General features: G+C 37.6%; 1 protein-coding gene across 1 annotated transcript in view; it reads left to right on the plus strand.

The window, feature by feature from the left end:
- The window catches only part of PHIP (pleckstrin homology domain interacting protein), a 92672-nt gene extending 89139 nt beyond the window's left edge, over nucleotides 1-3533 (plus strand). The window contains 2 exon segments of the mRNA XM_031552556.1: nucleotides 836-1135; nucleotides 1138-3533. Coding sequence (XP_031408416.1) covers nucleotides 836-1135; nucleotides 1138-1478 — 641 coding nt within the window. The 3' untranslated portion in view covers nucleotides 1479-3533.
- Nucleotides 3534-12888: the final 9355 nt, after the last annotated feature.

Here is a 12888-nt window from a genome sequence, read left to right on the forward strand (position 1 = left end):
ATCCAGGTGTCTGTGGCACAACTATTCATGAAAATGGAGTCCTGTGCTGCTAGTGCTTTATGGGGTGTACTTGTACACTGCAGAACCTGTGCATGGTTGTTCAGTCAAAAGAGTGGGTGCATCATACTATGAATCTGATCTTGGTCATGTTTTAAGCAAGGGCTCTGGTATCAGGGCACCTCTGTAAGAGGTCCTGTGGCATGACCAGATTCAGTACCATTCAGCTAGGAAAACCTCATAGTTCATACAGTTCTCCAAATATCTCCTTCTGACATTTGTCTAATGAGATGTCTTTGCAAATTGCATGTTTTGTTGTTGTTTTTTTGTCTCACACATTTCTAACCTTACCCTCACTTATTATTAAAATAAGTTTAGTCTAATGAAATCACTACAAAATATGATACTTGGGCTGCAAGGAACTTTCATTTATCTAGAGATGACCTGCTCTGAGTTATTCCATATCCTTGCAGCAGTGCTGTATGAGCAACTTTTTTGCTGTTACAAATAACAAGTATAAATTTTTGGTCACTTCTTTTGCATCAGCCAAGAAAAAGACCATACCTGTTCTTCTGTTCTTTTTGTTCTGTATTTTTTCTTCCCTTTTTTTTTTTTTTCTTTTTTTGTCTCAAGCTACCTTTAGCTAAGACCAGATAGAAGTTAGTCATTGTTGCCTACTGATATGAAACTCTGGAGTTATACTTGGGTTTGATAATCACTTTGAATCCATTCAGATATTTTACTAAGAGCTTTGTTAAAGTAGTGAGAAAGTAAATGTAAATGCAAATCTGTTGCATCATCCATACTCTCATGTTTTGTTTCATTTTGTTCTTTACAGCAGACTGCAAGAATAATGCTTTGGCATCAGGAAGCATTCAGGTAAATGGACATGGAGGGCAGCCTTCAAAGCCTCCAATTAAAAGAGGCCCTGGACGGAAACCGAAAATTGAGGCTAATAACAATACTTGTGAAGTGGTGCACAAGAAAAGAGGCAGAAAACCAAAAAAGCTACAAATCGTTGAACAGCAAAAGGTTGCAGAGCAGAATACAGTCCAGACCACAAAGGATGTACTAGAAGAAGCCTCTGCTTCTACTGCATGCAATTCGCTTTCTGAAAATAATATGAAGGAAGACTTGGTACAAAAAAAGGCCGTGGGGGTAGAAAGCCAAAAAGAAAGATAAAGACGCATCCATCAGGCTCGGACCTTTTAGTTCCTGCTAATGTTAAAATGCAAACAAGAAGCAGGAGGAAAAAGATAGATGAGCCTATGGAAGAAGGGTCTGAGGAGCTCAAAGATTCTGAACCTCACATGAGAACTAGAAACCAGGGTAGGAGGACAGCCTTTTACAATGAAGATGACTCTGAGGAAGAGCAAAGGCAGCTATTGTTTGAAGACACCTCCTTAACTTTTGGAACTTCTAGCAGAGGCAGAGTCCGAAAGTTGACTGAAAAAGCAAAAGCTAATTTAATTGGTTGGTAACTTTTACCAGGTGTTTTACTTCAGAATGCTATGAAGCAGGTACAGTTAAGGAACAGCAGAACAGACTTCTGCTTCCCTGCTGCTATTATGGGCTAGAAGAATATGTTCTGATTTGGGAGAAAGATCTAGCAAAAAAAAAACAAACTGAAAGAACGTTCTTTGAAAGAAATATATATTTTAAACTTTTGCTATTTATTGCCCTTCAAATAGGTTATGCATTTCAACAGTCATTTTGTTCATAGTTGAGAATAATTAAAACAGTTTCCAACTGACATACAGAGTTGAGAACTACTCCACCCGAGTAGTGTGTAGTACTCTACACAGTTAAAAAAGGTGACGGAACTTCTAATGCCACAAACTGAAAACAGAAATCTATTTTTGACCAAGCAAAGTACACTCTGATTGTAAAGTTAGGTTGCCTAGGAAGGCAGAATTCACAAAAAGTGGCAGTAAATTCACTTTCATTTCTATTAAATACGAATACAAAAATTCCAAACTTTGCTAATCTGAAAATGCTTGATTTCAGTAGTGATGGAACATTCAACTGCAAAAGAAGCCTACCACAGGCTGTTGGTTTATCCAAGTTCTGCCAAACATAGCAAAAATGTAATCACAAATATATATATATATATATATATCCACATTGGAAAAAGTTTGACTAATGTCTAATTTTTCAGACCTTGATTCTTGTATCAATCACTAAATCTCTGTTTATTGTGCCAAAGACTGAGAATCAGTGCAGTGGAAAGCCTTTTTTTTTTCTTTTTGAGTGTCAGTACAGCATACAACTTGCAGTGAAAAAGCTGTGTATTGTTTTAAATAGTAAGTTGTTAACATTGTTCTGAACTGTATCCTTTTTGGTACTTTTGGTAGAAAATAATGCACTGGTGGGGTCCTTTGACAGAGATGTTTTAGACAAAATGTATAATTGGTTAAAGGATTCAAGGAAATTACAGGACAGGTATGGAATTACGATGTTTACTTTCTGATCCAGATTGATTGTTGTTTCTACAACTTAAGACGTGCTTAAGAGGCTAAAATGACCTACAAAGAAGAGTGTATGTGTATATATTAATATATACATAAACACATACGTATAAAATATTTCCCAGGTATAAATTTTTTTCAGGATTTTTTAGATAGCACTAGAATTGAAAATAAATTTTAAAATGTCATACTTTATAGTTTAATTTTAAGGGGAAGATTGGTTATTTTCAATTATTAAGGTTAAAAAGGCCAAATCACTTTTTATGCAATCATGTTTTATACAGTGGTCTCATTGCACATTGCGTTTTTCTGCACTTTTTATGGTATATCACGCTGACATACGTCAATATTCACCCTAAAGAAGAATTCCATTTAATGATTGTGCCTTGTATTCTATTATTTCTTGCATCCTTAGTAAAATTAAGTTGTCTATTGTAAATGATAACTATATGACTTAGGGGAATGTATTGTTATATGTACTGCTATGGAAAAGAAGAGCAGTTATTTATTTGTTTATGGTACATTTAGTTATTTTATACCTTTACAAACAAACTTTAATACCATTTTCTATCACTTCAAAGCAAATGTTGTCCAGTGTTAAGGAACAAATACGGAAGTAGTCCTATTTTCTGAAATCTGGTATGGTACAAAAATGTAACCAAATTTTTCTGACGATGCATTATTTTGGAACTTTGGGTGGTGTGACAGATTTCTGTGTGACCCTAACTTAGCTCAAGAAATAAACCTGACATGAAACCTCAATTCCGTACACCCTTACTTTATAATGATTCTTTTTATTAGTAGTACTTTTCTTTAACAAACAACATTGGCAAGATCCGGGAGGGCATACAGAATTAAAACCTTTAATTTTGCACAGATTCTCTATATGTATTTGGGGCCGAATTCCTCACTCTTTATTTTCTGTTACAAGAAAGCATCAATATTTGAGCAAAGAACACTGATATCTGGCACAAAAAGGAATGGAAATATGCTATTGTAGGTGTCAAACTGGTATCCATCGTGCTTAGTTTAATGTAATTTCATTAGTCATTTTGTTACAAAAAAAAAGACTATAATATTCTTCCAGATCCTCTTTGAATTGTTGTGATTATTAATTGGGGGAACAGGGATCAATTTGCATTTCATTTGTTGTTCTATACCTATTTTTTAAAAACATGTCTGTATTATTCAATTAAAATGGCATCACTGATCATGTGGTAAGATGAACTGTGGCTGTTCAGTTACAGTACAGCTTCATAATTCAGAGCTAATTGCTTCCACATTTTGTCAATTCTCACTGATGAAGGCAATCATTTGAAAACGTGTAATTTCCTGATGTTATCTGCATTGTAATATACGAAATAGATTATATCTAAAATTCAACTTCTGTATTTACTCCATTTGTAATAATGTTTTATATGGCATGTTTATGTATATATTTATATATCAGAAATACCCTGTATGTACGTTTTGGAGACTTAAATAATATCTGTTCCCTTTAACACTAGGTAGAAAGTTATCCATCTTCACTTTATGAGAATAGAAGGCCTTACCTGCAGAACAGGGCTACTCTTCCCACCCAGTGACAGTGGTGACTTAGGCAATATTGTGGAATTCATATTAGATACACCAATTTTTTCAAAACTTCTAAAAATCAATTGTGCATCAGTTAGGTAACTTAACACACACAGACACACACACACACACACAAAATTAGAAGTTAATATCAGATTTAAAAGGTTTATTTTTATCATTTAGTTTCAGTAGGTTGCAAACTGCTTGAGACTTTAGTCACCATCAGACTGCATTTGGTTGGGAAAAATTGTGTTATTTGAGGCTGTGACATACTGTATTGAGACAGAAAAGGAGCTTTTGATGGCCAAGTTTTAAATTTTTAAATGTGAGCAATAAACTGTTGATCACTGTTCTGATAGTGAAGAACTTGCAGCCATGTGCATGTTCTGTAACGCCATCCCAAGTACCTAACAACTCAGAAAACAGAGTATCAGATTCCCATGTGCTCGTTTCACATCAGCATTTTAAATATTACATAGGTTTATAGTCATATGTGGTCAAATGATCTTGCAGACCTGGCAGCAATTAACACCCTTACATTCGTTACCTTCATTTATATTTACGTGAATACAAAGATACTGTTCTGATATTTCTGCTCTATGCTGGGGAACGTTCCAATTGATTTTAACCACTGAGTGGTATCTTACTAGCAGTGTGTTTTTTGACTGCGGATGAGGAAGTAATTTCTGTTTCTGTGATACCAGTGTGCTTTAAGTGTTTAACAGAAATCACTGTACTCGTGCCTACATATTTAACAACTCTTCTGCCACTTTGTTTTCTGTTGTTAACGTGTTATCCAGGAACTGAACTTTAAATCTTACTGGTATATTGATCATTGATGTCAATACTGACTGGAGTTCATTGTCACTCAGCAATGACAGTGGTACGACTCTACAGAAAAATGTCTTCCTCCAGTGGTTGGACTGCCGTGTGATATATTTGCATATGTTTCTTTGTACAGTGTCTGGTTTGTACGTGTGATCAGTTCGTGGGTAGACTTGTAAGACTGAGTTGGTTGAGTTGAATATTTCTATGACTTAATATTTGTAAAACTATTAATTGATAAAGGACCCTGATGCAGCACGTAGGATATATAATATCTATTAAAAAAATAAATTGTAGTGTAGAGACAAATTACTCACTGTATTGCTGTACAAATATTTGAATACCAGTTCTGATTCTGTGCCAGAGGCTTTTGCCTTACCAAATAGAAACAGAGAGACAAGACATACAACAAAATAACAGTCTGTCCATTTGGTAACTTTGAGCTTGTTAGAATTTCTGCACCACGTTGTTAAATCTTTTGCTCACCTTTGTTGGACTGAGGTCTACAGGTACATGCTTTCATGTGTAATGTCAATCTAGGCACACGTTAAATGGTTGGCTGGTTCTATAAAAGCAGTAGACTTAACTGGAGAGCTTTCCCCCTGTGCTTAAATGCTACATGGGAGGTTAGAGGATTTCAAGCTCACTTTCATCAACATTTGCATTTAATTTGTAGCGTGCGAATCTTGCAGAGGTAATTATAGCCTACTGCTGGTCAGTCGAGATACAGATGTATCATAGTAATTGCATTGTGTCCCAAGTCCTCACCTTTTTCTAAGGTAGTGTCTTTTGTCCACCGTAGTTACTCAAAGGTTTCTGTCTTTTTTTAAATAATTAAAAAAAAACAAACATTAGTGCATTTCTGCAGCAATGCTGTGAGGCAGTGGTGGTGGAGGGCTTTCAGACATCACCTAGAAGCAGCAAAAGCTCATTTTCTGTTTACAGATTCCTACATGTTTTCTTTTTCTCCCCAAAGTCATCGTAACAGATTGGTTTCCAAGGGGACTTAGGCATTCAACTGATAGAAGGGCTGTTTGTTTTCTGCTGTAAATTATTGTATATAAATGCTTGTTCGTATGCAGAATGAAGTGTATCCAATTCCATAAGTTTGGCCAAAGCTGATAATGTGTTTCAATAACAAATCTGGTAACGATGGTTGATGTGATTTCCTATTTTTGAGGCAGGAATACGGCTTGTATGCTTGCTACTGTGTCTGGGGGAAATAGGTTAGAACTACAGCTAACCACAAGGCACTGTGGCACTTGTGCTAATTCTTACGTGGGAATTTGCCTTGTTATTTTACAACCTGCTAGAGAAGGAAACGCCCCAGGAAGGCTGGTTTAAAAGGCTTCTTAAATTGCAGATCAAGGAGATTAGTGCTATTCCCACCATTTAGCTTTTAGGGGTGAGGTAGTGAGACAAGTAGTCATTTGAATCCTTTTTAATGCAGATAAATACATCAGGAAATTCACTTCAAATGCGAATTACACATTTTAGAGAGGGAAGGTAGTATTGTGCTATCAATTTCTACCCTGAAAGAAGAACGAGGTCATAAAAATTAGGAGTAGAAAGAAATCGAAGTACCTGGCGTGTACACGTGCCTGTATGATGTACATGTACTGTTCTGTGCTTACAACTGCGTGTGTTGGTTTGATGCATTGAGAACATACAGAAGTTACATTTTTGGACCATACTAAAACTGCAGAACTGGCAGACAACTGGATAATGATCACAAGTGAATTAAATTCTGTCATAATGTTTAAATATGTATAGAATTGAGCTCAACTTTAAGGAAATTACTGGGAAAGGTTAATTTTGAAACTGACACATTTTCAGATTAAAAAAAAAAATTACACTTATTTTGTACAGAATTATGTAAAACACATCTGTTGTATGTAATGAGTAACAGTTTTAAAAACTACAATTCCTTAGCTTTATCGAGGGGTTTGGTTGTTTTTTTTCTTTTCCTTCCAGAACTCTGGATTATCATGTTATAACCTGAAGTATCTCACCAGGATAACAGTGCCCTTTCTTTTTGTACATAAGGATTGGAAATTTCTTTACTGTTATGTGGACACTTTCTATGTTAGTTTTGATGCATAATACTTTGAATCCTTTTATACAAACTAGAATGTATGTGTAAGAATTACTGTCACTGCAATGTAGTAACTACAAACTTATTTTTAAATAAATAGAAAACATGTTTTTCTAAGTTGTCCAGCAGTGTTTGTTTCTATCTACTGATTTACTGTGCTGGGACAATTGCGTTGTGTTCTTCAAAACAGCCTACGATCAGCTGACTTTGGCTCCTTGCAGAATTGTGTTTCCTTACGCATTATGTGGCTATTAACAGAATTACAGCCACAGTAGCCTTCAAAAGAAATCAGAACTTGCTATTTTTTCACCTTTTTCACCTAAATCTGCAGATCTGGAGGCAATATAAAGGCAGTAGCATCTGGCACTGAAGGTGCCATGGTGCCAGCTCTCTTAGCTGATTTTCACACATCAGCTGGGTAACCTCATCCTGCAGGAAGCATTCTCACCCTGCCCATGTGACAGCTGCCTCTATCACAGCTACAGCAATTTGTGCAGGAACCTCTGCTCAGCAGCTCTGGAAGAAGATAAAAACTTACAGGCAGAAAGAAACACTTGATATTTCAAATTCTGCACCATGTGGATTCTGTTGAATTTCACCTTTTACTTGCTTTAACAAATTATCTTTTCTCCTCGTGTACTTTACCTGAAACCCCAAGGAAGTGATAACAAGACCCTGTTCAGCCAAACAGATGCAGGTAGGGCTGCTGCTGAGCGCTGGGACCAGAGGCAGTCATGATGCAGGAATGGGGGTCCATGACACTTACCAGAATTGCCCATGATGGGGCCTATGGAAAAGTGAAGACTTGTTTGCACAGGAGAAAAATATCTCTGGTTCCCTCAAGTACCCCTGTGAGTTTTAGTCACTAACGTGTTTTGCATTGAGAGGAAGACTTACAGAATTCTGACTTCCAAATGTTTCCTCCCATGTTTGTGTGGAGTACTGGTGCTTCTACACATTCTCAATGTTACTGTGTTTAAGAAGTGGTGTTTTTTTCCCCAAGGCTAACCACCCTGGGTCAAGGGTTTTGGTGTTAGGCCTGGCTTTAGTTTTGTTACTGATCCTGTATCTCAGCAGCTAATGATTTTGTTTGTTCTTTTCTTTTAGGGAACTACATTTGAAATGGTTGTATAGGAAGTTTATAGTCTTCCATATTGAAGGGACATTGTTCAGTGTAATTGTGAACATCGTCTTTAAAATACAATCATATTCCCATTCTGTATCATCACATGTGTGACATGTATTTTTGAATACAGGGCCAATTGCAGTTGTCCTACTTGGATTAGAAAGCAAGGCTTCCTTCAGGATTAGCACGTGAAATGCTATATTAGGACAGAAAGGACTGCAATAACAGCAGGGTAGCAAAATCTTTGGCTACAGCAAATAAGAACGAGCCCAAGTGCAGGAGCCCCAGATGAAGAAATGAAGGAAAAGAGCTGCTCTCCTTTGAAAAGCCTCTGGTAGGCAGGGATCTCCAGTAAGATGCCCTTGTCTCTACTGCCAACTCTTAAATGTAATCTGGGAAGGGTGGGATCCTGGCTCCATCCCTTCTGGTCACTCAGGTACTTTGCATGCACCCGAGCTCCACCAGGTTGGCCCTGCCTTCCCACCAGGTGCTCAATCACTGGTTCAGACTATGACTTAGCATTTCCACTACAGCAGGTGGCATAAAAGATGTCTGACGGTTAGAAGATGCTGTGAGTGTGCCAGGACTTCATTACCTTGTTAAAACCGTTCAATCCTGTTGGATCATAATGCTCATTAAATGAAGGCTATCAAATATTGTCATTGAAGGTGGGTATTTTATTTTCAAAGTGAAAAGTTCTTATACAAAAGCCCTTGTTTTTTTCCTGTTCTGGCAGTCAATATGCACTTACAAAAGAGCAGGTTTGTAATTTTTCCCAAAGACAAATAAGCAAAGTGTAATGGCTGTAAAAATTGATCAATGTTTCTATTTGAAGCATGTGTGGAAATAAAAGAAGTGGCAGACAACTAAATACAGCAAGCAACGTGGAAGGTGGTTGGAATTCAAATAGCATATAATTGACTTTCTGTTTAAAATTAGCAGGAAAAATAATCTGTATGAGTTTTGCTACTGTGGACAGGAAACTCATGGCCCAGTGTCCCCAGCTGTTTTTCTGTCTCGCTGGCATCCTGTGTGCTAGACCTTTGCACCAACAGGCTTCATTTACTCTGACAGAGGTGTAGTAAGGATTAATGGATCCTCTCTCGTACTCTGAAATCTTTGTGTAGGCTGAAGGGAAGACAGGATAAAGAATTGTGGAGTGCTGCTTCTAATCCATACTTCCCTTTCCTATTTCAGAAATGGGAAGATTTTACCTAAACTTGGTCCTACCTGATGTACCTATCTTTCAGGTACATCACTGAATAAAAACAGAGGAACAAGAAACAAGAGCAGAAATGGGTAATCACTTCATCCAACATCACATTTCTGCAGGGTCATGTTTGATTCCTGAAAGTATCAAGCTCAATGTCAATACTGGTTAGTGTTCAAAGTACCATACAGTCTAATCTGCTAACGTATGATTTATTTCAGGCCTCTGATTTTGTGTTTGAACAAGGATATTTGACTGTAACTTAAGATGCAAAACTGGTTTAGAATGTGATTAAACCACTAGAATTGCTTGATTTACATCCCACAGTAGAGAAATGCAATGGGATTATTTTTACCCCGTATTACAGATCCTAATCTGAATACTCTCTATTAGTAAGGAGGTTGGGGCAAGCTGCCATCAACTGCTAAAAATGGGAATACAGCTGTCAAAATCTTCACGTTTGCCAAGGTTTTATGTTAATGATATTTACAGAACAAAACTACTTACGAAAAAAATAATAATTTCTTTAACTGATGATTGTGTCAGCAACTTCCATAGCACTGTGTGTTTTTACCCAAGCAGCACCTCAGCATGGAGGAGGTCTTTGTGCAGGAGCACTCAATGCACAACAGCCATCCTTCTTTGGCAAAAAAATACATTGGAAAGGATTAGGATTCCAAAACTTGAGATTTCTATTCAGCCTAATGGTTGTAAAGAGTTTGAGGCTGTAAAATGTGCATTAATATTAAAGTCTCCTGATAGCTAAAGCTGTGAGGAAAACGAGAGGTTAAATTATTTAGGAAGATGATCAGAAAATTCATATAAGCTTTCTGTCAAGAAACTGTGTTATGGGCAGCGTTTTTTTCTTACATGCTCATTTATCAAACCAGGATTCTGCTTTGGAAATCTTCAAAGAAAATGCTTTAGTCTGTGTACCAGTTTCAAAATTTGTATTAAAAATTACATAGGGCTTCTCGTGAGTTTTGGTTCTGTTTGTGCCCTCCTCTGGGTGCCCCTGGCTCCCAGCTCAGCCTCTTCTCTCTCCCTCTCTCTTTCTCTCTTAGAGAATTGGTACTGACAGGGAATATGGATGCTGGGAGTGCAGATGGCTGAGGAATGCCCTTTTCCAGGACTCAGGTCAGTGGAAAATTCCAATTTCCCTTTGTGCATGCAATTATATTCTATCAAGAAGCATTTGCTTTTTGAGTGTTTGTTCCGTAGTTCCTTTTATATAAACTTTTTTTTTTCCCTGATGTATGTATATGTATATATATATATTTAGAACTCTTGTGGGGAATATTGCGTCCTTAAAGAGCACAGCACAGCAGTGTTGCAGCTGGTCCCACCCAAGCCCAGGACTGTTTCCAGGCACACAGCTAAGTGATGGGGAGCCAAATGTGCTATAGGGTGCCATTTTTATGATCATTTCTTATACCTCCTCAAACGAACTGCCTGCTTTAGCAAAGACTGAGACTTGGCCTTGCTTGTAGGGATGTTCCTGCCCTGCTTTTAACATCTTCTATGAGGAATGAAGATACAGTCTGAGAAGGCTCATGCTGAAGCAGCTCTGTCTGCTAATGCCTTCCTTCAACAGTGTGGGTGTGCGTGTGCGTGCATCTCAATTTTGGGGGAGAGGACCCTGTTTAAGTAACAATGAAATGGCTGGTACTGTTATATGCTGTCATATGCAAATGTGTGAGGTTAAACTTGCATGAAATACAGTTGCATCGAACTGAAAGTTCTTCATGGAGATGATGATAGCGAAAACCCTAGAGTTGAAAGACAATGTCTGGCATTTATCTCTGGGTCTACCCATGCTGTACTGCACAGGCTGCTCCATGTTTGCAGGGAAAATGGGTCACTTAATATTTAATCACTTCTGCCTTCTAAAAAGTTTATCTCAGTCATCAGGTACTTGCATCTCATGTTAGTAGAAAAGCCTTCAGACTGCTAGAAATGAATTCTTTGCTAACAGGACAAAGAAAGAACAAGTGCAGGGAGAGGCTGCTCAAAAAAGATAAAGAACAACGCAGACTAAGCCTGTTCAGAAAATGTACATCAGATTCTCTTGCCTGATTTTCAAAGGTTTGTTTCACTGAGCTTGATCTTCCACCAGAAGAAAAGCTTTAGCTCTGTAGTATTGAACATTGCTTTGCTGCTCAGTCACTATCATGGTTGCAATGAAACATGGCCAGCAGTTACAGCTGTGAGCTGTGGTCAGTGCAAAAGTGAGATTAGAGGGACAGAAATACCAGTTTGGTGTCTGGTGCCTTTAAAAATGCTGAGGCTGGTATTGCTGTCAGTGAGTTACAAGTCTGACTCCTTATTTTATTTTTATTCTATTTTATTCTATTCTATTTTATTCAATTTTATAGTTTTACTTGATTGATATCATGGCAAATTCTTCTTGTATTGTTTCCCCCAAGCTTTTTACTGTTTAGGGGGAAAGAAAGGGTGGAAGAAAATGTTTTCTAATATTTGAAAAAATACAAATTCAATCCAGGCAACAAAAGGGTTGACTTCAACTCCTATCAATGCCAAGAACACATAAAGAGAACACATAAAGACATGATGCTGAGAGGATAATAATAAAAAAAACTAAGAATACCTTTCACCACATTACTTATCATTCACAAAAAAGAAGTGTGGATTTACACTTCTTTCCCAATACCTGATGCCCCGTGGATCAAGTCACAGCCATATTTTTTCATTTTTACCAGAAGCCAACAAAACCCAATTTGTCCCATTGCAAGAGCCATGTGCCTGCTCCTTAGGGGAAGAGGTATGTATATGTATGTATACCAATGTATTTGTATGGAGAGACTTTGCCCTTGCACAGATAACATTTCCAACGCTAGGGAGGAATGTGCTGTCTAGAAGGAAATGGTCTTTATTCAAGTAATAGGAAGAGTCACCTGAACCTCTCAATCCCTTCTTCCTTAAAGAGTTTCTTCATATCCAGCCAGCTTATTTAGATGCTGAAACCAACATTCACAGCTGCCTGAGAACCAAGCATCCACCTGGAAAACATTTCAGACAAAAACTGGGCCTTTCTACCCCTCTTTCTCTTCCTTCCTGTTATTCCCAGTTGCTTTTGATGCTGGAAGTGAGGATCCTAGAAGAAGCATATTTGCATTTTCCTCTTCAGGTCCTGATCTCATCCCTCTGTTAGAGCAACGTAGGGAATAAGCAGGCATTTTCTTCTGCTGAATTGGCCACAGGCTGTGATTCCTCTGTGATAAGCTTATTCCTAAGTACCTTCAAAAAGCTTAATGCTATGTTCCCCTTATAATGGCATTTTAATTGTGTGGAAGAATAATGGTTTTATTATCTAACCGAAGCTAGTTATGCTATATTTTATTTATAGAGAAACAGCTTCCTTTGTTGTTTTAAAAACATTCTCTTTAGATTACATTAGTATTTCCAATCTAGATTGGTATTTATTTGAGGTTTTAATGGGGCAGACGTCCATGCTGCACAGGCTGACATCCATCTGCAGACAAAACCCCAGGACTGCCCATTCAGTTCCCACATAATTTGTTTGCCTTGAAGCTGCTGTTGTAGCTTTTGCCAGCCTCTGGTCATCTTTGTA

This window comes from Meleagris gallopavo, chromosome 2, assembly GCF_000146605.3.
Source record: "Meleagris gallopavo isolate NT-WF06-2002-E0010 breed Aviagen turkey brand Nicholas breeding stock chromosome 2, Turkey_5.1, whole genome shotgun sequence".
Classification (NCBI taxonomy): domain Eukaryota; kingdom Metazoa; phylum Chordata; class Aves; order Galliformes; family Phasianidae; genus Meleagris; species Meleagris gallopavo.